Below are 24,795 nucleotides of genomic sequence, written 5' to 3' on the forward strand. Positions count from 1 at the left end.
GCAGACTCCCCTGCCCCGTTGACGTATGAATAAACGTGGGCTCAGTGCACTGAGAGAACCGAGACCCTTAAAGGATCCAAGGCTGAGCCCACCCCGAACTCCACACAGCCCAGAGGGAACCAGCTTCAAGTCCATTCTGCCTGAACTAACAGCTCCTGGTTCATGGGCAGGAGGGAGCCGTGGCCCTTGGGCCAACAAAGGGACACCCCTCCCAGAACCTTGGGAGGGTCCCAGGGCATCCACCCTTCTCTACCCCCAGGTCTGGGGCATTCCCAAGCGGGGGTCTCTGGACTGGCCCCACATTGTCCCTCTACCTTGTCTAGAAGACTCGGGGGCCCCAGATCTTCTGTTCAAGACCCCTCCTTGGCCGTTGGCCAGTGAGCCCAGGCTTGAGGGCCCTCAGGAGGTGGGGGGGGGGGGAGGCAAAAGCAGAAGGTGTCAGAGCCAAGGGCCGGGTGGCATCCACCTCATAGTAACAGCAATAAAAACAATGGTGGCCAACGAGAATGGGGCATTTGTGGGCCAGGTACTGTGCCGAGCATTTTACGTGGATTCGCTCGTGGTGTAGGTGTAGGGCTCAGCATGTAAGTGAGTTCCCTGGACGGTTAAACTAAGAATTGGAAAGCAGAGACCGTTCAGGGAGGAGGGAAGGCATCCAAAACCCAGCCACTGTGAGGAGCTGTTACCTGCCCGGGTGCTGAAGTGGGGAGGGAACCTGGTCCGGATGGGTGAGGGGCTGTGGACTCAGGAGCAGAACCCCTAACAGAGACTAAGGGCCAAAGCAGGAAGGAGGCGTCTGGCGAGAAACACCCAGCCTTTCTCTCCTCGTGCCGACTCCTGCCAGCACCTCCCATGGGCCAAGCCCGGCCAGAAGGGAGCCAGGGCGATGCCCACAATAGGCAGAGAGGAGCAGAGGGTGGATCTGAGTGGGGTGCTGCCCGAGAAAGAGGGTGCTGTACCATTTCACAGGTGGGAAAACTGAGGCTCGGTGCTCAGGGAAGAGAGGCGTCTGCCTAAGTTGACGCAGCCGGGCCTGGTGACTCCTGAGGGGACATTGGTGCTCCCTGGGGTGTCCCCACAGGAGCCCCCAGCAGAAGAAGATGGATTGGCCCACTCTCCATCCTAGAAGACTGGCAGGGCTGGGGAGCAACACAGAAGAGGGGCCGTTCATCTCCCAACACTCTCACCCAAGTGGTATCTTGGCCACAACTCTTTGCCTTCAGCTCACGTGACCCAGAAGTGCCCCTTCCCCGCATCCCACCCCAGATACTTTGCTCCAGAGAGGTCGTGCCCCCTGGGGTCTGTCCCTATTGGGTTGCCCCCACCTGGCCACTGTCCCCTAGCAGACAGCCAGAGCCTAGACCTCATCTTTGTCCTAAGTTTCTAAGAAGTCTGAGCTCCAGCTGGCTTCTTGCCACCCGACTGAGCTCTAGACAGCCTTGACCCGATGTCCCTCTGGGTCAGGAGGTTGGAAAGTGTGGCCTACCACCAGGGAGGCAGGTGGAGAAAGCTGGTCATCACCTCCAATTGCCAGTAAGAGATCCATAGGGCTGAACCCCAACAGTTCGTCCTCCTGGCTGCAAGACATGGGGTGGGGGCAGGAGGATGGGGCACAGATCCAATTCAAGGGCACCAAGACCATCACAGTAGTCAGACAGCCCTCCCTATGAGTTGTTTGACGCTGAGCAATGGTGTTACTTCTTCTCAACCTGTATGTAGGGATCATCATAACTAAGCCCATCAGATCTTCCATTCATTCGTGCACTCGATAAAGCATGCATTGAGCGCCTGCTGTGTGCCAGGCATTGTTATAGGTGCTGGAGACAGAGCAGTGAACAAATCAAAATATACAAGAATGCTGCCTTGCCCTAGCTGGTTTGGCTCAATGGATAGAGCATCCACCTGCAGACTGAAGGGTCCTGGGTTCGATTATCATCAAGGGCACATGCCTGGGTTGCGGGCTCGATTCCCCAGGAGGGGGCGTGCAGGAGGCAGCTGATCAATGATTCTTATTGTTGATGTTTCTATCTCTCTCCCCCTCCCTTTCTGAAATCAATCAATCAATCAATATAAAAAGATAATGCTGCCCGCATAGGGCTGACATTCATAGGAGAAAGATGGCAACTTTTAATAAGTCAGAGCCATCAATGTGAAGTGCTTGGCACAGAACCTACCAGAAAACATAGCTCACAAATGGTGGCTTTGTTATTGCCATTATTACCGTGGATGTACTTGGGTTTTAGTTTGTTCACCGGCCCCTGGCTCTGAGTTAGAATCATTTGGAGGGGAAGCTAGAGGGTGGGTGTTTGGACCCTTTAAGAATGATAAACTCCCAACCTGGACGGGGGGAGGCCTGCCCTGCCAGGCAAGGAGCCCACAGTCCCCCCTTCCTGCCCCCCAGGTAAGCCCGCTAGGTCTGAGGCAGGAGGAACCAGACCCTCGGAGGGCAGGTCCCAGGGTTGGGGGGAGAGGGCAGGAGACCCAGTGGGCCTCAGCTGCTGCCCCTAAGTGGCCAGGGTGACGTGGGTTTGCTCTGCGTGCGATGGATAATGACTGTGTTTCTTGTCTTGTCTCTTTTCATGCCTGCTCTTTAAACTGTATATTGGCACAACGCCGTCTGAAAAACTCATCCAATCAAAATGCACTATGAAATTCATTTGTTCATCCATGACGTGGTCTGTGTGTTCATACACCAATGACTATCTCCCAACCCACCACCACCCCACTCCCCGCTGGGGAACCGAAACCCATTGGTTTTTTGGCACTGGTTACAAATCAACCTAAAAAACGCTGAACACGCCTCCCCAACTGTCCCCGCCCGCCCGCTCCCCCTCCATCTTCAACATCTGCATCTAGAATCCGGTTGGTGTTACTTCTTTCTGAAGTCTAAATGCCTTACATTAACTGTGAACGCATCTTCTCGCATCAGCGTTGCATGTCATGCCCTGGGCTTTCTGACTGGGAATGCCTGACACCCCCCTTACTCCCCGTCCCCCTCCCCCCGCCCGTCTGTCTGTCCCTCTTCTCTCCCCCATCCCCCATCTGTCTGTCCCTCTCTCCAACCCCCCAGCCCCTCCCTCTTCATTCCTACAGAGCTTCTCTCTCTCTCTCTCTCTCTCTCTCTCTCTCTCTCTCCTGGTTTTCATTGGGTTCTGAATTGGGGTTTTTGTTTGGCTTGATTTGCATCTTTTGCAGAGAAAAGGATGGGTTTGCCAGGACAAGTCGGCTGCTGGGTCTCCAACCCCATCGCTTACACGCATCTGACACTCGGAACCCTCAGCTCCTTCAAGTCACTCGTTCCCTGTTCAGCTCCATGGAGCCTGGGCCCCAGGAAAGGGCCTCCCATCCCTGACCCCATTCTCAGCCCTTGCGCTCTTTGGGCTTGATCACCAGAGACGAATCTCCAAGCCCGATGGGGGGCGGGGGCGTGGGGGGGGGGGGGCGGGGCAGCATGCAGGCAAAGACTCCCAGGCGAGGGAGACAGAACTGCTAAGGCTGGGGTCTAGCTGCTTCCAGATGGGCTGGCCAGCCAAGGCCGTGTGCCACACACACACACACACACACACACACACACACACAGTCACTGCACACCTGTGCCCTCTCCTCTCTCTGGCTCTGTCTCTGACACCGTCCCCCGTCCGTGCCCCCCCCCCCCCCCCCGCCCACTGTCTCTCTCCCCGCCAACATACACACAGATGCACATACTGTGCCTCTCCTCTCTCACATCCGTCCACCCTGCACGCCCATACCCCACCCCGGCATACACTGTCTCTCTCCTCACTCATTCAGCTCCTTACACACCTGCACACCCCTCACTCTGTCATCTGACCTGCCTCTCCCCCGCCCAGCCCTGAGCCCCTGTGAAGGACCCCAGTGGCATCTTTCCACCAGGATTCCTCCCCTAGCGGTACACGTGTGCTCATTTACCAAACGTTTAATGAGCCCCAATTCCGTGGCAGGGGTAGCAAAAGCGGACACCACCACTGCCCCCCTCACCTGGCCAAGTGGGGGAGGCAGGCATTGGTCAAACCACTCCGCAAACCCACGTGACATTGTAACTGTGCTGCAAGCTGGAGGGTGAGCAGTGCTAACAAGGTGGAGGGGGCGAATGGAGCATACGAGGTCTAGACAGCACATGCAAAGGCCCAGTGGCAGGACAGCACGCAGGGGTCAGGCTCTGCAAGTGAGGGGTGTGGCGGACGGCTGGTCCATAGGATGTGAAGAGCGCAGAAGGGGAAGGCCCCTGGGGCCTTGTTGTGGGAGCTCGGGAGGATGTGGAGCAGAGGAGGCGCCACCAGACATGTGATTAGACAAGGTCACTGTGGCTGCAGAGCCCGAGCGGCTTGGTCCGGCCTGGGCTGGAGGAGGCCAGCAGAGGACGAGCCGTCTGAGCAGGGGCCCCTCCAGAACCCGGGGATGGGTCCCTCTGGGCTGCGGGTGAGAGGGGTACCTGGAGGGACGTGAGTGGCTTGAACCGGAGGAGGTTAGGGAACGCCAGAAGGCCGGGTTGGGGAGAGCGTGAGTGTGTGAGGTGCCTTGAAGGACACCCTGGAAGAAGTCGGCAGGCAGGTGGTTATGGGGCTGGAGCTCAGAGGCGGGTACTGGGCTGGAGGGGGCAGGATTTCTCCGGAGCCGTGGGCAGGTAGTTCCCCTGTCCTGAGCGCTCGCGCCCCTGAGCACGCCAGCGTTCGGGGCCTGCACCCCGCCCGGGCACCGTAGAACCTGGATGCACAGGGCAGGGTTGGAGGAGTGAACAGCTGCTCCTTGTGGCCTGTGGACGGGAAGATGGAAGCTAGAAAAAGGGAAGTTGCCGGAAGTTTCTGTGAGCACTTGAAGGACTGGATGCAGACGTGGGAAGAGGGAGAGGGGTGGGGGAGGGCAGCCTAGCACCTTCCCTGCCCCATCACCTGGGCCTCTCTCATCTCCACCCCTCCCTCCCCCGTGTCTTCCTCCCCCTCGGTTCCGCATGTCTCGGCCGCACCTCCCCGCGAGGCCCCTGGCTTCTCCCGCATGATGGCAGGCCCCCCGCGCACCCCGAGCCCCGAGGCTGCTTCCAGGGCCCGCCTGCCTCTGCATGCTGAGCAAGTCCACCCGCGTGTCCCACCCCAGGAAGGGATGGCTTGTCCTCTGGGGATGGAGGGGAGAAGGCTGGGGACAGCTGGTGGAGCTGGGTGGCCAGGCAAGGCGGGAGTCAGGGCAGTGGGCACCGTGTGATTCTCGCAGCCCAGCTAGGGCGGGGCTCATTCCAGGACAGCTTGTAGGCCCATTGGGTTCAGAGTAGGATCTCCCGGTCCCCACGCCCATCCTAGAGACAGAGGGGCCAATGGTGTGTCCCAGAGGTGTCTTGTCCGCCCCAGAAATTCCTTGAGCCCCATCCCCGCCTCGGCCCCTGGGCCAGAGCGAGCGGGTACAGATTTGGGACTGGGACGCCCTGGGGAACCCAGCATGGAAGATGCCCAGTTAATTCATCATCCAAGCTTGTGAGACCGAAAGGGGTGCTGTGACTGGCAGGGCAACCTGAGTGGTCACCCCTGTGCCACTTGGGGGTGAGGGCGGGGCCCATTTACACCTTGCTCCACGGGGTCTCCGAGTCCCGGTTACGGCCGCTCCATCGCAGCCCACCGGCTGAGCACACGGCAGGGCAGCCGTGTCCGCGGAGACAGGGCTCTCAAACTCCAAGTGCTTCTGGCGGCCAACACGCGCCACGAGCCGGAAAGCAGGTGCCACTTCTAGAGCAGGGGCCTTGGGCAAACCAGGGGACACTGGCCTGCTTCGAGGTGGGCAGCCACTCCCGAGCCCCGGTTAACTGCTGTCAGGACGGACACCGGTCCAGGGCTGCCAGAAAGCCAGATGGGGGGGCGGGGGGACCTGAAGTTTAAACAGTGCCAACTACTTTTCGTTACAAAACTGCTCAGGCCCAACAAAATAACTTTGTCAACCAGGTGATTAGATTTGGTCCATTTGTGACTTCTAGCGCCTTGTCCCTCACCGGTGCCCCCTGAGGCCCCAGAGGGCAAGTCCCAGGACAGCTCCATAATGACCAGGGCCCCAACCCACCCAGCTGGCTGGCTGCCACCCACCTCCCCGTCCCCCTGTTGTCTGGCTCGGGTGGGAGGAGGTAGAGGCAGTAACTAGGTAGGGGTCTTTGCGCAGAGGCAGGGGCCACCCAGGGAGGTCCTGGGGGCAGGGACGGCCCACCTCCCCGCCCCCAGCACCGCCCCTGGTGGGCCTGGGCCAATGGCCAGCTCACCCACCCACGGGCGCTGCGTACTTCCTGCTTCCCGCAGGCCTGGTCCCGTGCACCTCCACCCAGCCCCAGAAGCTGAGAAGCCATCCCTGAGAGGGGGGAAAAGGGCCCCAAATGCATCTTCTCCGACTCAGCGGGCAGCGAGGACTCGCCCTGCAGCCGAACAGCCCCAGCTCCCTCCCGTCCTCCCCATGCCCGCTCGCCAAGGGGGTAAGAAAAGATACTCTTCCACTTCTCCAATTGGCTCGAGTCCTCTTGGCCGTGGGGTGAGGTGAGGGCGGGCAGGAGCGGGTGGGCAGCTCGGCAGGGCAGGGCAGGGTGCCCGGTGAGTCCCACGACAGATGCATTTCTGGCCTAGAGCGTAACATGCCCTGGAACCCGCCCCCGTCCACCAGGCCTGAGTGCGCTGGCCCCCACCCTGCCCGGTGTTTGTGCATCGTATGTGCGATGGATTTGGCAACTTGACCCGCTTGTGTCCTCTCGTCTCAGTGCATTTGGTTGTTGGGAGAAACAAAAACCATCTCGATTTTTTTCCTGATTGGATGATTCGGATATATTTTCTTTTCCTTGTTCTTTTGTTATTTCTTCCCCACCCGACCCCCAACCCCTTTCCTTTCTCTCCTTTTTTTCCTTTCCTTTCCCCTTTGCGGATGGGGCTGGCAGGGAGGGCTTATGCTTTCTGAGTTGATGCCTTCTCCTCCTTCCCCCCACCCCACCCCACTTTGTCCCCTTTTCAAGTTTTTTCCTCTGCACCATTGCATTAATAGTGCTTTCTCTCCTCTCCCTCCTTATTTGGGGTCTGGCTTGCTTTTTCCTGTTGGTTGGCTTCATGTAGGGTCCTCTGTGAGTGGTGATGGCGCTAAGCCCCTGGGGGTGGGTGGATGGTCACCCCTCTTTCTCCATTTCCCCAGAATAACTTCATCAACCTGAGCTTCCTCCGCCTCTTCCGAGCAGCCCGTCTCATCAAACTCCTCCGGCAGGGTTACACCATCCGCATCCTTCTCTGGACCTTCGTGCAGTCGTTCAAGGTGAGCCACTGCCCTGCTCAGGGCTGAGAGGGAAAGCAGCCCCGCCCCCCACCGCTGTAGCTGAATCTAGAATGGAGGTTGGCGATGCTCACACGGTGCATCTTGCTGAGAACGTGGTCTGCAGGGCTCTTGTCTAACTTCCTTCCCACCAGGCCCTGCCTTATGTCTGTCTGCTGATTGCCATGCTTTTCTTCATCTATGCCATCATCGGGATGCAGGTGCGTGCGGGTCCCCCCGATGTTCCCAGAGCCACCCAAGGAGGGCCACTGCCCTTAGGCAGAGGGGGGTTGGGAGCCCAGTTCTGAGAGGCATTGGGTGGGGTTTCCCTGGAGCCCCTGAGGGGCACGTCCGCCCCTGGTCATCGCCCTCCGATCCCCCCAGGTGTTTGGCAACATTGGCATCGACGTGGAGGAAGAGGACAGCGATGAGGACGACTTCCAGATCACCGAGCACAACAACTTCCGGACCTTCTTCCAGGCCCTCATGCTTCTCTTCCGGTGAGAAGCGGGCGCTTTCATTCTTCACTTCCAGTGGGGGGTGTCCTTCTCCTTCTCCTCCCGTGGGGGAGGGGGTGCCCTCAGTCTTCTGTGCCCGTGAGGCCTGGGATGGGCATGGGGGATCCAGGAACCCTGGTGGGCTAGTAGCTAAAGGCTCTGGGACTCAAACATGAAAGGTGTTTTCAAGCATCGTCTCATTGGCTCCTCCTGACCATCCTGTGAGGGGGCGGTTCTTGGCAGCCCCATGTGACAGATGAGGAAACTGAGGCTTATAGACTCTGAGGCCTGGTTCTCAATCCTGGCTGCATGTTAGAGTTCCTTCTTTCACCCATGGGAGCTTTATTGAGCACCTACTGTGTGCCAGGCACTGGTGTAGGTACTGGGAACAAGCAGAAAGGGACAACATTCTCTGCCTTCTGGAAACTTATATTCCTGTGGGGGAGACCATCAGTAGTAAACTGTAGAGGATACTAGAAGGAGATAAAATTTGAGATTAAGAGGGAAATGAAGGTACAGAAGAACAAATAATGTGTGATTGTACTTAAATGGGCAACTCAGAGAGAGAGAGAGATAAAAAAAGTGGAGTAGAGATTGCCAGGGACTGGGAGAGAGGAGAATGGGGAGTTATTATTTAATGAGCATACATTTTCCGTTTGGGAAGATGAAAAGGTATTGGGGGTGGATCGTGGTGACGGTTACACGGCATTGTGAATGTGCTGAATGCCACTGAATGATACATTTTGAAATGCTTAAAATGGTCAGTTTTATGTTATGTACATTTTGGCACGGTAAAAATCATTGTTTTTCTCATTTAACAACAACCAAAAAGGAACGGAGGGCTGGTATGTCATGCCTCCCTGAGCGGGGTGATATTTGAGAGAAATAGGCAAGGAAGGGAGCCGGATGGGTATCCCAGGAAGGGCAGGCCAGGCGAGGGTACAGTGAGTGCAAAGGTCCTGAGGCAGAGCATGGCTGGCATGGAGGGGAACCTGGAGGAGCCCAGTGTGCCTGGAGCAGTTACTGAGGGAGGAAGCAGTAAAATATGACAACCACCTGGACGGAGGGAAGTCTTTTAAACGCACCTATGTCCTCAGGCCCCAGCGAGACCAACTGAACCCAAGTCTGTGATAGTGAGGCTTTGGCATCCGCGTTTTTACTCCCCCCCACCCCACCCTTCACCCCCCCGCCCCGCCATGGGCTTTACTGCACAACCAAGAATGAGAGTCCCCTCCCTGAGCTCCCAGAGGAAAGAGGTGCTTCCCGGGGCTCAAGCCCGGCTGGTCCAGCTCCAGAGCCCAAGTGCTCCGCCACGATGCCCGCCTCCCTGGGAGGCGCTGGTGTCCAGGCCGGGCGCCCCGGTCCCTGACGCCCCTCTCTGTCCTCAGGAGTGCCACCGGGGAGGCTTGGCACAACATCATGCTCTCCTGCCTCAGCGGGAAGCCGTGTGATAAAAACTCCGGCATCCTGACTCCCGAGTGTGGCAATGAATTTGCTTATTTTTACTTCGTTTCCTTCATCTTCCTCTGCTCCTTTCTGGTGAGTCTGTGGACATGTGGGGGTGGGCGCCCCAAAACTGGCTCCCTCCTACCGAGGGGTGCGGACCTCTCTAGAGTGTGACTGTGTTGCGGACTTGCTCCCTCCACGGCTTCTGAGCCAGCCCGGGGTCAGGTTAGCCAGGGTGTCTCACCCTCAGGGCGTTGGCGGGGGACGGGCAGGGGGCGCTGGGTCACTCTCCGTGGAGGGAGCCGTTCTGCGCACAGCGGGTGGTTTAACAGCATCCCTGGGCTCGGCCCACTAGATGCCAGACGCACAGGCCCCCGCCCTTCCAGCTGTGGCAACCAGCAATGCCTCCGCACATTGTCACGTGTCCCCTGGGGAAGGGAGGCAGAATCGCCCCTTTTGCAGCCCACTGGGTGTCCTGCGGGAAAACCTAGTGGTGCTGAGAGCGTCCCAGGGCCCTGTGATTGAGGTGCAGGAGTCTTCCCCCTTCTCTCTGAGGGCCAGTGCCTTCCTGTGTGCGATCAGGAGGCAAGGAAGTCGGCTGCTTAAACGTTCTCTGGGGGCTCGGGGCTTTGCAAAGGATTGAATGGGTTCTCACGAGTAAAAGTTGAATTTGCTGGAAGGAGGAATCTCATAGGCCCCAAGGATAAGAAACACTGCAAGAGACTGAGCCCAAGAACCAGTGAAGAAAATAAAATGGAAGGATGGATAGATGAAAAAGGATAGATAGATAGATAGATAGATAGATGACAGATAGATAGACAGATAGATCAGGAACCACAGCAGCTGCCTGCTCCATCCTGATTTCTCTTTCTCTCTCGCTCTGGGGCCTTATCACTGTACCCCCTTTTGTTCTCTGCTCTCCCTAGAGTAGTCACAGCACAGTCAGAACAGACAGGGTTGGAAGATGAGACATACAGTGTGGAGAGCACCAGGGATTACTGACTGCAGGAATGCCAGGGATGGAGTATTAAACGGGAAAGAGCCCTAGCTGGTTTGGCGCAGTGGATAGAGCGTCAGCCTATGGACTGAAGGACCCCAGGTTCAATTCCAGTCAAGGATACATGCCCGGGTTGCAGGCTCAATCCCCAGGAGGGGGTGTGCAGGAGGCAGCAGATCAGTGATTCTCTCTCATCATTGATGTTTCTAACTCTCTCTCCCTCTCCCTTCCTCGCTGAAATGAGTAAAAATATATAAAAGAAAAATTTTAAAAAGGAAGAGAGGGTGTTACCCACCAACCCAACTGCCCCTGGCACCCTCCAGGGAGTGCTGACACCCTGGCTGTCCGCTGCCCCTGCACTACTGCAGACGGTACTTGTTTCAAAGTATCACAAGCTTGGTGGCTTATCACAACAGGAATTTATCCTCTCACAAGTCCAATCAGAGTGTTGTCAGGGCTGTGCTCCCTCCAAGCTTCTAGGAGGGATCCCTCCTGGTCCCCTCCAGCTTCTGGTGGCCCCAGGCATCCCTTGGCTTGTGGCAGCATCCGTCCCGTCTCTGCCTTCATCCTCACACGGCCTCCTCCGTGTGTGCTGGTGTCCAGATGTCCCTCTGATGAGGACAGGAGTCATGCTGGATGTAGGGCCCTCCCTAATTTAGCACGACTTCATCTTAACTTGGTGACGTGCGCAAAGATCCTTTTTCCAAATAAGGCCACATTCACTGGGACCGAGTTTTGGGGTTTGAACATGTCTTTTGGGGGAGACACAGTTCACCCCACAACTCAGACCCTTGCAGGAAGGAGGAGTCTCCCCTTTCCTTCCCCTCCTCCCAAGTCTGGTTTCCAGAATGTGGGAGATGTTGTTTACAGACCTTGGCCCGAGCATCAGCATCTGTCAGCAAAAGCCCAACACACCCACCCTCTTTCGGACTAGTAACCTCAACGGGGAGACCTGCCCCCTCGGTCTCACAGCCGCTGATCCAGGCGGGTCCATGGCCCAGGTTCCCAGAAGAGAGAGTCTGCATGGGCCAGCGCAGCCCCTGGCCAGAGGCCCCCAGTGTCCAGGCGCTGTGTGTGCGTAAAGGGACGAGATCCTATAACGCAGCCCATCTGGGAAGGGCAGGGACCTAGAAAAGATATACAACACTTGACCACCCACCCCTGAGGGCAGGAATTTTGTTCACTGCTGTGTAACCAGTGCCTAGGATAGTAACTGGCACACAGCAGGTGCTCAATCAGTATCATGAAATGATTCATTAAAAATAGAGTCATTAAAGTTAGGGGCCTCTAGAATTACATGTCATTAATTAAACGCCCATTATGTTTCCATCTAAACATTTGTGTAGTGCCTACTATGTGCCAGACCTTATGCTAGGCACTGGGGGTAATAGGAGAGAACACAGGGGGATGATGGGCAGACAAGTCAGCACAGATAGCAGCACAGTCCATCTGTGCTTTGATGAGGGAAGTTCGGACTGAAGGACTATTTCAAAGAGTGGCCCACAAGGATGGTGAGCAGGAGTTAGACTACATATTCATCAAAGTGGTTGCAAGTAACATAAACTGACTTAAGTAAAATATGCAGCTCAGTAACTTGTGTAACTGAAAAGTCCAGATGAGGCTAGATCCAGGCAAGTGGACCCCGTCATCTTTGCTGTTCTCATACTTTCTCCTGGTAGAGGCAAGATGGCTGCCAGAGTGCCAGCAAAAATCCCAGGGAAGGCTCTCATTGGCCACCTTTGGGTCATGTGCCCTTCCCTAACCAATGGTGTCTGAGGAGCCATGAGATGGGGTCAGCCACACCCAACCACAGCATTTAAGTGTAAAGGGGAAGTTACCCACTAAAGAAGCAACTTTTGCAAAGGCCTGGAAACAAAACTGTTGCAAGCTCCCCATGTGTTAAGGGCCAGAAGAACACCTGAAAAGGAGCTACCAGATGCAGATGAGGGCAGGAAAACTCATCCATCCATCCATCCATCCATCCTAGAAACACAGGGTGGGGCAAAAGTGGGTGTACAGTTGTTTGTATGGAAAAACATACTGTCATTAATAAATAATTACTAATAAATAATAAAACCCACAAATAATCTGTTTCATATATTCACAACTGTAAGTACTTTTGCCCCCGCCCATATTTGCTGAGTCCTTCCTTTGTGCTGGGGCTGGGAACACAGGTTCTTGCCCACGTGGGGCCTTCACTCTGGCCTTGTTGGAGGCAGGTGTGGGAGGGCTTAGGGTGATGGCAGTTCCCTTGCTTTTGGCCATCATTTCACACAGCCTCTCTCACCTCTCTCTCCAACTTCCTGTCTCCATCTTCCCTGTCTTCCTCCCACATCTCCATTTCTCCATCTCCCTGTCTGGGCTCCTTGTGTGAGCATGTGCCTTGCCTCCCTATCCCTTTCCCCCCTTCTCTTTCTCTGTCTGTCTCCCTTTCTCCATCTCATCTCCCTCTCTCTGGACCTCTGTGTAAATGTGTTTGGATGGGTCTCGCTCTCCCCCACTCCCTCGTGGCCCCTGGGGTTCCCACAGATGCTGAACCTCTTTGTTGCTGTCATCATGGACAACTTTGAGTACCTCACGCGAGATTCCTCCATCCTGGGTCCTCACCACCTGGATGAGTACGTGCGTGTCTGGGCTGAGTACGACCCCGCAGCGTGGTAAGGAGTCACCCCGAATCCTGCAGCTACACTGCCCACCTTTCTCAGGCACTGGAGCACAGGTTAGGGCAGGCTCCAGTTCTGGGGGCGTTGAGTCCCTGAGGAGCCAGCAGGAATCTCAGGGGAATCAGTCTAGCGGAAGGAAATGAGAATTAGCACCCTCACAGACCCTGGGTTCAAAGCTTTGGGCACCACCGCTGCCCAAGCCCCAGGCTTTCTGGGAGATGAGGGAGGGAGTCAGCCGTGAGGAGCTGGTCTCCTATGAGTCTCTCCTCCCCTCACTGTGAGGCCTCCAGATGGTGAGGACAAGTTTGCCAGGCCCTAGGGGGGAAGCCAGAGGCCTCTCAGCCTCGATTCTCCTGGGAGTGTGGGGGTGGGACCCGGCCTAGCTCCCTTGGCACGTGAGATTGGCTGCGAGGTCAGAGTGGCAGAACCCAGCGTCTGCTGGGATCACAGGACCCTGGAGAAGGTGGTCACACAGCCAGGGGAGAGGACACACAGCCTCGGGGGCCTTTGCATCTTCACGGTCACAAAGGCAGTGCGCTCTCCCATCTCCGTGGGCACCAGAGGGCTCTCCCTGGCTGCAGGCAGTGGTTTCGAGGGTGAGCTCCATCCTGTGCACGGGTGCTGAGCGCCTGCTCAACACCAAGCACCGCAGGACACTCAGAGGCACCGTCCTGATGCTCAGGGCCCATTAGCCGCCGAATGACGATCCTAGTTCAGGCTGAGTGTGGGGCCTGAGTGCTGGAGGGGAGGCCTGACAGGGAAGGTGGGAGAAGCCATCCTTGCCATCCCTGCAGCCCCGCAAGTCCTCCGTGACCGTGACCGAGAGGCTGGGTGAGCCGCGGGTCTGAGACTGGATTTTCAGCTGGTTCCTAACTCTTCCTGTTTTGATTTTAGGTCACAGCAGTTGGATGCTGTCCCCCTGTCCTCTATTCCACGAGCCCCTCCTCCCAGTGTAGCCCATGTAGATCGTGGAGGTGGGAGGTTCAGAGAGAGCCCTAGAGAGGGTGCCCTGAGCCCGGAGCTCTGGGCTCACCCCAACAGAAACCCTCTGCCCCCTGGGGCCTGTGAGTGACTGATCCAAGCCTCCCCCCAACCCCTTCAAGCCAGGGGTCCCCAAGTCCCTGACATTGTGACCTCACTGTGTGCACAGGAAGGCAGCGTGAAGGCAGCTTGACCCCTGTGCCTCCACTAATCCCCTCTCTTCTCCTTTCAGCGGTCGGATTCATTATAAGGATATGTACAGTTTATTGCGCGTAATATCTCCCCCTCTCGGCTTAGGCAAGAAATGTCCTCATAGGGTTGCTTGCAAGGTTTGATTTCCACTAAAACCTGCTAGCATCCATGGAATGAGTGTGGCTTGGGGTTCTTCAATATATATATTTCACATATATATATATCTCTCCAAAAAACAGAGCCATCTCTCTTTCTCTTGCATTAAACTAGAAAACTCTCTTAGCCAACAGAATGCAGTCACTAGACTTGATGAAGCATGGAACATACCTCTCTGTTCCCTTCAGCCATTCTGCTTGCTCTTAGCTGAAGCTGCCCATCCTAGGGTCTCAACGGCACCCCAAATCAGACATCCCGGGGGATCGTAACTTGGCTCTCCTCCCCCCACCATTACCTCCACTCTCTCCTCCTCCACCCTCTGCCTCCCGGAGCCCCCAGCCCTCCCACCACTCCTCCTCCCCATCTAGGCCCCCTCAGAGACCAGCCTCAGCCAAACCAGAGAACTTGACCCAGTTTTTAAAATAACGTCCAACGAAAGTATTGTTTCAGGCCCTGCAAAATGAGGAACCCCCCCCCCCCCCAATTCCCTCCATTTTCCACCAGAACCATAGCTCAGAGTCAAAGCTGAATCTGACCTTTCTCTTTTCTCTCTCTCTCTCTCCCTGCTTGGAAGCAGTGAAATAATATTTTTTTAATTACCTTTTCTTCCATTTTTTTTCTCCTCTTTTCCATTTATTTGAAACACCTATTTTATCGTTCTCTGCATCTTTCTATATTTTTTCGGCTCCTGTGGTTTTGGTTTTGGTTTTTTTTTTCTTCTGTTTCTGCCCCTCCCTCCCCTCTCCCCTCCCCCCTCCTTTGGTTCTCCGTTCTGCCCCCTTTTTGTTTTCGGTGCTGCCAGGGGCCGCATGCCTTACCCGGACATGTATCAGATGCTGAGACACATGTCTCCGCCCCTGGGTCTGGGGAAGAAGTGTCCGGCCAGAGTGGCTTACAAGGTAGATTACCTTTGCTGACCACCGCCGTCCGGGCACCGGGGACTCTTCCGTGCTGGCCAGGAACACCGGCCGAGTCTCTTTTTCCAGCGTTCCTCTTCTTTCTTTCTTTTTTTTCTTTTTTCTTTCCTTTCCTCCTCGAGTAAATGGGCCGTGACCATCCCTTGATCTCAGGAGCACACCGTGTCCGTCCTTCTGATGAGTGTGTTTTGGTGTTTTGAGACTCCATTATGGCCGACAGGCGGGGGGGAGGGGGGAGCCCCCAGTCCCCTTGTATTTGGTCTCCTGGGAACCAAATTGGACACAAACACACTTCAGGGGGGATCCCCACCGTGCCTCCTTTCTGCCCACCCCGAGCGGCCCCCACTCCCAGGCCGCGGCAGGTACCTTTAGGCAGGGGTCTTTGGCCCCCAAAAAGGCATGACCCTGGCCCCACCTTTTATATCTTGAATCCCAGGTCCCGCAGTGCCCCCGCCCCCACACACACCTGAAGCTGATCTCTGACCTAGGGCCTTGGGGGATACAAGACCTCCCGAGGAACACCCACAGCCTCTCCTCCCTGCTCCTCCCCCTGCCCCTGGAGTTGTTCCCCCAGCTCCTGTCCCTATGCCACCTGCTGCCCCCCAAGACCACCCAACATGCCTCTCCATTGTTCCAGAGTGGGCAGGCAGGCCGCAGCCGGACCCCTGGACCGTGGCACCCTGACGCAGGCCATGCACGCTGCCTTGGCGGGAGCCTGGGGCGGGCAGGCACCTTGGCCGAGGGGGCTGGGGTGGGGGTGGTGCATGCTGGCTGAAGGAGCGAGGGTCCTGCCGCCAGGCGGCTGGGCCAGCCACCCTCCAGGACCCCGTCCCAGAATCCACCTTGGCACCCAAGGACCGATGATCTGTTTCCTCCAGCTCATCCTCCAAAAGTTCAGGGAGGACCTTTAAAGTCCCCCCTAAAAATATGAGCACCCATCATCCCATTCTCCCACCCCCTTGGTCCGCCCTGTGTCTGCGAGAGTCCTCCCTCCCCTTCTGCCAACACATTCCCTCCTGCCTCCTGTGGCTGCCTCTCCACAGCCTCCTTCCTCCTCCCCCCTCTACGCACCCCTCCTTCCCAGCCACGGCCTGGAAGAGGCTCCCCACCCGCATCTCAAAGACCCCTGCACCCCTGCACCTGTGCCCCTCTCTGTAGTCGTCCTCTCGTCCTTTCTCTTGGTCTCTGCGTGTCTAAGTGTGTGTGTGTGTGTGTGTGTGTGTGTGCACTCACACACGTGTCCTCGCAAGAGAGAGGGAGGGAGAGCCTTCCCTCTGGCCTCTGTGCAGCCCCCTCGGGTCCCAGGACACCTCTGTGCAAAATTGAAAAGAGCACCCTTTCCACCGAACACTGTCTGCTGGGAAATTGTAACCCAGAGAGGTGGTGAGAGCCAGACCCCTTTCTGCTGGCAGCTGGGAAGCTGTCATCTAAATGCACGAATCTACCGTTTCTGAGGCAGGGACCCCGTGCGGGGCGCAGCCTGCACAGCTGTGCCCCGCGGCCCGTCTGTGTGCCTCTCCATCTGCCGCCTTCCTCCCCACTCGGCCCCCACCCATTTCTTGTGTCGACTCTGGGTTTGTCACCCCTTCCTTCTCGTCCAGCTCTGTGTTTCCTGCTGACACGTGTCTGAAGCCCCACATGAACCCCAAACCCACCCTCGACCCCCACCTCCGTGCCACCTCAGCCTGGGCCGGTGGTGCACGCCAGCCCAGCATTCTCTCCCACATCACCAAGCAAGGGCCCAGTGCCCCTGCCTGGAACACGGGGAGTCTTCTCTTCCCTGGGCCGCGGGAACGCTCCTCAGCCCTCCCCCACCATCACACAGCCAAGATCCAGACTTGCCCTGAGATACACTTCCCACGGAGCTATGAATGAGTCTCGAGATTCCGTCTGCATGTGCCCGTCTGCGTTCTGTGTGTGATGGCCTGGCCTCGCTGCATGTCTGCGAGGGGCCCACCCCATCGGCGGGGGGCCGCCCGCCTGCTGCTTCTCAGAGAAACGATGTGGCCTGTGCCCATCTGGTCTGGTCTGGGCTGAGCGGGGGATGGGGACGGAGCCAGTGGCCCCCAGGCGGTGTGGCCGTGGACCCCTCTGCCTGGCTGTTGCATGTCTGCTCTGATCAGCTTGTGCGCTTCTTCTTTGGGGGGAGACGGGACGGAGCTGCCGGGAGAACTCTGGGGCAGGGTGAGGGGCCGGGCCACCTGGGAAAGCCAGCTCCAGGGCCTAGCCTGCGGGAGAGGAAGGGGCAGGTCCCCCAGTGCCTCCCTCAGGCCACTAAGGGGAATCGGGGAATGCAGCGCTGGGACAGGTAACCTGAGGGGAGGCAGGGCGGGGCACCTCGCTGCTGCCTCCAGAGTTCTTCCTGGGGCTCCCGGGAGGGCGGGTCTGGCTCGCGGGAGACGGAGGACGGAGCTTGGGAATGACTGTCCTCGCCTTTGCTTTTCTGCAGCGGCTTCTGCGAATGGATTTGCCTGTCGCCGATGACAACACCGTCCACTTCAATTCTACCCTCATGGCTCTGATCCGTACAGCCCTGGACATCAAGATTGCCAAGGGTAAGGGGGCGGGGGGAGGGGTGGTAGCTGAGGGGTAGGACAGGTGGAGGAGAGTGCAGCAGGCAGCTGAGGTCTCCCCCTTCCGGCCTGAAACTGAAGGAGCCACTGCCCCGCCCTGATCTTCCTTGGCTCGCCCACTCACTCGGCAAACATCTGGTCATGCCTCCCATGCACCAGCCACGGCTTACATATGGGGACACGGCAGCTTCCGCTTCCTGCAGGGGAGGGCCTGCCCCAGGAGGCTCTGAAGGAGGAAAGGTAATGGATGAGTCACATGGACACCTGGGTGGACAGTGCCCCAGGCAGCGGGACCATCAGGTGCCAAGGTCCTGGGGTAGGAGGCCACCTGGGGCCGTGTTGAACTAACTTGCCCTCTGAGTCAGGGGGTTGTCACGAGGCTTTTGGAGAAGAGGAGGGATCTGACCCTACTCACATTTGAACCGCCCCCTCGGGGGGAGAATGGACGGGAAGAGGCCAGAGTGGAGGCCACTGGCCTAACCCAGGTGAACCTAGGAGGGTGGTTCTGACTGAGAGGCTGTGGAGGTTCAGATTCTGGATATTAATGGAGCCGAGCCAACCAGATAACCACGGGATTGAATGTGGGGCGAGAGGGAGAGAGAACAACAAGGCCACCCTCGGGGGTTGGGGCCGTTGCCTGAGACAAGGAAGAGGCAAGAGGGCCAGGTCCGGGCAAAGGGCGGGCAGGAGGAGGTGTTGGTGGAGGCGAGTAGAGACACAGAGTAAGGGGGGGTGGGGAAGGGGCTCTTCCGCTTCCACTTCTGGGGGGGGTGAGGGGGCCCCTTCTGTGAGGAGGTGCTGAAGGCGGGAGGTGAAGAGTCTTCAAGCTGGCGATGAAGTCAGGAGGCATCAGATGCTGACAGATTTGCAGCCGGGAGACTGGGCGGGCTCTCCAAGGGGACTGAGGGACCCCAAAGACCAACCTTGGGACCACTGCAGCGTTAGAGGGCACTGACGGGGCCGGGGAGGAGGGACAGTGTGTCAGCGGCTGCCCTGCAGCCAGGGAAGAGGACTGAGGGTGACCGTGGGTTCCTCTGACGGGGGTTCTGGTGGAGGGTCGGGGTCCCCCGCCTGCAGTGCGACTGAAGCCTGGCAGAGACTGGATGTGACTTAGCAGCAGACGAGACCACAGGGCAGAGAGCACACGCGAGCGAGCAGCAGAGAGAAGGACGTTGGGAAGGGCCCTGCAGAGGACGGGGTGCGTCCTCCGGCAGAGTTGGACATTGGAGGGCTGAAGAGTGAGGTCAAGGCTCCACCCAGCTGAAGCCCCTGGGATATCAGGAGGAAAGCAGGCCGAACTTCAGGGACACTGGGTCCTGAGGGGAGGAGGGGGCGAGGAGCCGAGGCCAGAAGTTGCTGGCGGGGTGGGGGGTGGTGTTGTGGAGGGAGGTCAGCAGCTTCCAGTGAGACAGGAGGGGGCAGGTTGAGGGCTGATGGTTAGACATGCAGGTGAAGGGGGAGAGAGCAGGAGGAGCCACCAGAGAGAGCAAGACAGAGTCACAGGATGAGGCTCAGGACAGCAGAAGCGGGTGGGGACAGCAGCTGGGCACACGTCGCCGGTCGGGCCCAGGTTCTGTGCGCAGGGGGCTCTGCTTGCCCCAGGCTGCTCCCGCAGGAGCTTGGTCAGTCGAAGCTGGAGCAGGTCCCAGCCCAGGGAGGGAGGAAGCAGAGGAGGAGGAGGCAGCTTCCTTGTGATCAGGTGGGCTCTGTGGTTCTGTGGGCTCATCTCGCCCATCTGCCCGGCCTCCCTGCAACCTTGGCAGACGACACCCTCTCCAAGCTTCAGTTCACGTATCAGCTAGTCATGCCACGTAACAAGTGGCCACAAGTTTAGCAGCATAAAGCACACCTATGTATCAGCTCACAGTTCTGTAGATTGGAAGTCCCGGTGGGCTCAACTGGGCTCTCACAAGGTCGAAATCAAGGCATCGGCCAAGCTGGGACCTTCCCCAGGAGCTCTGGGAGCACCAGACGTCACCACGCCTTCCTGGCATTCCCGGTGCCCATCCCCGGCCCTGGCATGCCGCTGGTTGCAGGGGGATTTCAACTTTGGAAAAAAGAAATGCCTTTTGCCATTGTCTTAGGGCCAGACCCAGCCAAACCCCTCCCAGGGCCAATCCAGACTCTCATTCAGGCTCCACGTGGTCCTGAGCAGCCAAAGGGCACAGTCTCACCCTTTAATCCCCCAAACACAAGGCTCTGTCTGAAGGTGGGGTCTGCAGGGGCCCGGAAGGTTCTGGGAGGGGCATCGTGGGAGCTGAAGGGCTTTGACCTGCCTGAACCAGAGAGGGGTGTTATGGCACCTTGTCTCCCTGAAGCTGGTGAACCTCCGGCCCTCAGGGAGCTGCAGGGACACAGGCGACAAACAATAAGACCATAAATCTGCCATGCAACATGCTCCAAGGTGAGAAATACTGTGGAAAAAGAGATAGCAGGATCGGGGTTTGGGGAGTGAGGTCAGGGGTCAGACCTGAGCAGGATCGGGGTTTGGGGAGTGAGGTCAGAGGTTAGACCTGAGCAGGATCGGGGTTTGGGGAGTGAGGTCAGGGGTTAGACCTGAGCAGGATCGGGGTTTGGGGAGTGAGGTCAGGGGTCAGGCCTTAAGTCAGCGTTCTCAGCTAGTGGCCATTCTGCCCCCACGGACACTGGGCAGTGTCTGGGGGCATTTTTGATTGTCACACTGGGAGGGGCTGGTGCCAGTGGCATCTGGTGTGTAGAGGCCAGGATGCTGATGCTGCTGAATGTCCCAGAGTGTGCAGGACAGACCCTGTGATGGAGGCTCTTCACCAAAGGGTCTGCAGAGCCCTAGCTGGTCTGGCTCAGTGGATAGAGCATTGGCCTGCAGACTGAAGGGTCCCGGGTTCGATTCCAGTCAAGGGCACATGCCCGGGTTGCAGGCTTGATCCCCATTGGGTGTGTAGAGGAGGCAGCCAATCGGTGATTCTCATCATTGATGTTTCTATCTCTCCCTCTCCCTTCCTCTCTCTCTCTCTATATATATATATATTAAAGATCTGCAGAATGAGGTGGGGGAGGGGAGGACCACTGGGCTATAAACTCTGGGACACCGTGAGTTCATGGGCAACTGCTGCCTGTGCACTAGGAGTCCTGGTGCTAATAATTCTGTAACTGAAGGAGGCATAAAGCTGGGGTTCAGCCTTGAGGGAACCCCGTGACCCTAGGGAAGGGCCACCTAGAAACCCTCTAAGGATTTTCCCTTTGTTTATTTTTTTAATTTTTCTCCTGATCAATCCAGTTGCTGGGGTCCAATCCCAGCGGGTCCAGGGGTCCCCAAAGGTGTGGACGGAGTCGGCGAAGAAGGAATGGCACGGGGTCAGCGTTCAGTTGATCAGCATGGTTGGGTTCTCCTTCCAGGATCTCCAGCCAGGTTCTGTAGCCATGTTCTCTCACTAGGTTCTCCATCCAGCTTCTCCAGGTTCTCCTGCCAGGTTCAGTCACCAGGTTCTTTAGCCAGGTTCTATCCAGGTTCTTTTGCCATGTTCTGTCTAGGTTCTCCAGTGAAGTTCTGTAGCCAGGTTCTGTCCAGGATCTTTTGCCATGTTCTCTTGCTAGGTTCTCTCTCTAGGTTCTGTCTCTAGGTTCTGTGTAGGATCTCCAGCCAAGTCCTGTCTCTATCTCACTAGGTTCTGGTTAGGATCTGCTGAGGGTCTGATGAGGATCTGATGTGGATCTGATGTTTATTGTCTTGTTGCATCCGTATTTATACCAGCCGATTTTAATCCTGTCAATTTCTATTACAAAGGTTAGGGCGTTTCTTATCTCCATTCCAGGGAGTAAAGATTATGTAGCTTAACTACCCGCCTGGCACTTAATTAAGGGGTTGTATCCCCTCCCTAACCTCAGGGAAAGATCCCCACCTGGGGAAACAACCTTTCTCGGAGAGGTGACCTTGGTTAAAACACATGGCGCTAAAGGGAGCAAACATATTAAGAACAGTATGCTATATACGCCAGGTCCATTGAAACATATGCTGTGCAGCTGTTTCTTTCCTGCAGTGACTGTGTCAAGCAGCAAGGATGGACCGGCTTCCGGCATCCAGTGTATTTTTTAAATCTTTATTGTTGATATGGTATTACAGGTGTCCCCCTATATGCCCCATTGCCCCCCTCCACCAAGTGCCCCCTCCACCCCAGGCCTTTGCCACCATATTGTCTGTGTCCATAGGTAATGCATATATGCATATAATTTTTTGGTTATTCTCTTCCCACCCACCCCCTTCCCTCTGAGATTCCTCAGTCTGTTCCATGTTTCCCAGCCTCTGGTTCTGTTTGATTCACCAGTTTATTTTGTTCATTAGACTCCTTGTTGGTTTATTTTCATTTTTAGATTCAATTATTGATAGATATGTATTTATTCCTATTTTATTGTTCATATTTTTAATATAATTTTATTGATTTCAGAGAGAAAGGGAGAGGAAGATATAGAAACATCAGTGATGAGAGAGAATCATCGATCAGCTGCCTCCTGCATTTCCCCTACTGGGGATTAAGCCTGCAACCTGGGCATGTGCCCTTGACCAGAATCAAACCCAGGACCCTTTAGTTCCCAGGCAGATGCTGTATCCACTGAGCCAAACCAAGTAGGGCTTCATATTTTTTATATTTTTTATCTTCTTCGCCTCCTCCTCCTCCTCCTTCTCCTTCTTCTTCTTTCTCCTTCTCCTCCTCCTCCTCTTCTTAAAGAATACGCTTCAACATTTCATGTAATACTGGTTTGGTGGTGATGAACTCCTTTAGCTTTTTCTTGTCTGGGAAGCTCTTTATCTGACCTTCAATTCTAAATGATGACTTTGCTGGGTAGAGTAATCTTGGTTGTAGGTCCTTGCTATTCATCACTTTGAATATTTCTTGCCACTCCCTTCCACCCTGCAAAGTTTCTATTGAGAAATCAGCTGACAGTTACCTACAAGGGAATTGGTGCTCCCTTGTAGGTAACTAACTGCTTTTCTCTTGTTGCTTCTAAGATTCTTTCTTTGTCTTTAACCCTTGATATTTGAATTATGATGTGTCTTGGTATAGGCCTCTTTGGATTCCTCTTGTTTGGGACTCTCTGAGCTTCCTGGACTTGTAAGCTTATTTCTTTTACCAGGTAGGGGAAATTTTCTGTCATTATTTCTTCAAATAAGTTTTCAATGTCTTGCTCTCTCTCTTCTCCTTCTGGCACCCCCATAATGTGATTGTTGGTACACTTGAAGTTGTTCCAGAGGCTCTTTATACTACCTTCATATTTTTGGATTATTTTTTCTTTTTGCTCTTGTGCTTGGGTGTTTTTTGCTTCCTCATATTCCAAATTGTTGATTTGATTCTCAGAATCCTCTACTTTACTGTTGAACCCCTGAAATTATTCTTTATTTAGATAGTGTGTGCTTAATTTCTGACTTCCTTTTTCATGTCTCTGATGTTCTCACTAAGATTCTTGAAAGTCTCACTAAGTCCCTTGAAGCTCTCATTAAGACCCTTGAGCAACTGAGAAACATTATTTTGAACCCTGTACCTAGTAGTTTGCTTGCTTTTATTTCATTTAGTTTTTTTTCTGGAGATTTCTTCTGTTTTTCATTTGTTACATGTTTCTTTGTCTCAGCACTTTTGGTGCTTCCCTGTGTTTGTTTCTATGTATTAGGTAGATCTCTTATGTCTCCTGGAATTGGTAGAATAGCCTTGTGTAGTAGGTGCCCTATAGGGCCCAGTGGCTTAGCCTCTCCAGTCACCAGAGCTGGGCACTGTAGGTATGACCCTGTGTGGGCTGTGTGCACCACCTTGTTATAGTTGAGTCGGGATTGCTGTTGGTGTCACTGGGAGGAATTAACCTCTAGGCCAAGTGGCTGTGAGGACCACCTGTGTCTACAGTGGAAGAGCTGCTATGCAGGTGACACCCCTATGGAGCAGGACTTGCTTCAGTGGGGCTTTGGTGCTCATTGAGTCTGCCCCTGGAGTGTGTCGCTTGTGGATGTATAGAGCTGTAACCTGGTATGGCCTGAAGCTGTGCACCGGCTCTGGGGCCTCCTGGGAGGTGCAAAGTCAGCCACTGCCTGGGGCCACCCCTTAGGAGCTACAGAGGGATCTGCAGATGCTGCTACTTGAATTGGGCTTGGAAGTGCCCAAGTGAGGCCCAGCTGTGAAGCAAGGCAGGCTGGGCCTCTTATTGATAGGTTTGGGACATGCTGACACCAGCTGCAGCTTGTTTGAGAGGTTTTGGGAAAGTCTGAAGCCTGAGCCAGGACAGGCCATTCATATGGAAAATTGGATGGGGTGGGGTCTCCAGGGCAGAGGGAACAGTGTGGGCCATGCTGATGGAAACTCAGATATGGCTGCCAGTCAGTTCTGTGGTGGGAGAGGTCTCAGCATAGGAATAATGACCCCTGTGAGCACCCCCCTGTCTGGGAGAAAGCCACCCCCCGAGTTTCTGCTCTGATGCCAGACAATTTCGTTCCTCCCCCTATGTCCCTGGATTCAGAGGGATTGAGTCCGAGTAAGTCCATGAGCCAGCCCTTTAAGAGATACTGCTGGGAACCCAGCAGCCTCTGTGTCACTCAGCCACAGCCCCTGCTAGTTCTTACAGCCCGAAGTTATGGGGACTTCTCTTCCCAGCTCTGGAACCCTGGCTGGGGGGCTGGTGTGGGGCTGGGACCCCTTGCTCCTCACGGGAGGCCTCTGCAGCCTAGATATCCCTCCCGATGTAAAAAACACCACGGGAGTGTCGGACCAGCCCATTCTTCACCTCCACCCCTCCTACCAGTCTCGATGTGCTTTCTTCTTTACTTCCCTAGTTGTAGGACTTCCGTTCAGCCGGGTTTCAGGCGGTTCTGAATGATGGTGGTTCTGTATTTTAGCTGTAATTTTGATGTCGTTGTGGGAGGTGGCGAGTACCAGCGTTTACCTACACCACCATCTTGGCTCTTATCCCGATTTTTCCTTTGTTTAAATGTGAATGACAATCCTGAAGGCCAAGCTTCCCAGCAAATCGAAGCAGAATTCACTGGTTCTCAACCGGGGAGATCTTGTCCCCCCCAGGGGACAACTTGGCAATGTCTGGGGACACGTTTGGTTGTCAGGACTTGGGAAAGGAGGTGCTCCTGGCATC

At 55.8% G+C, this 24,795-nt stretch overlaps 1 protein-coding gene across 1 annotated transcript in view; it reads left to right on the forward strand.

Annotated features, from left to right (window-relative positions):
* CACNA1A (calcium voltage-gated channel subunit alpha1 A) overlaps window positions 1-24,795 on the forward strand; it is a 291,124-nt gene that overhangs the window by 255,691 nt on the left and 10,638 nt on the right. Inside the window, 7 exon segments of the mRNA XM_070416203.1 lie at window positions 7,159-7,275; window positions 7,428-7,493; window positions 7,657-7,772; window positions 9,158-9,308; window positions 12,742-12,869; window positions 15,007-15,103; window positions 17,571-17,676. Coding sequence (XP_070272304.1) covers window positions 7,159-7,275; window positions 7,428-7,493; window positions 7,657-7,772; window positions 9,158-9,308; window positions 12,742-12,869; window positions 15,007-15,103; window positions 17,571-17,676 — 781 coding nt within the window.

This window comes from Myotis yumanensis, unplaced genomic scaffold (genome assembly GCF_028538775.1).
Source record: "Myotis yumanensis isolate MYYU_CA2020_CCGP unplaced genomic scaffold, mMyoYum1.0.hap1 SCAF_5, whole genome shotgun sequence".
In the NCBI taxonomy this organism is placed as follows: domain Eukaryota; kingdom Metazoa; phylum Chordata; class Mammalia; order Chiroptera; family Vespertilionidae; genus Myotis; species Myotis yumanensis.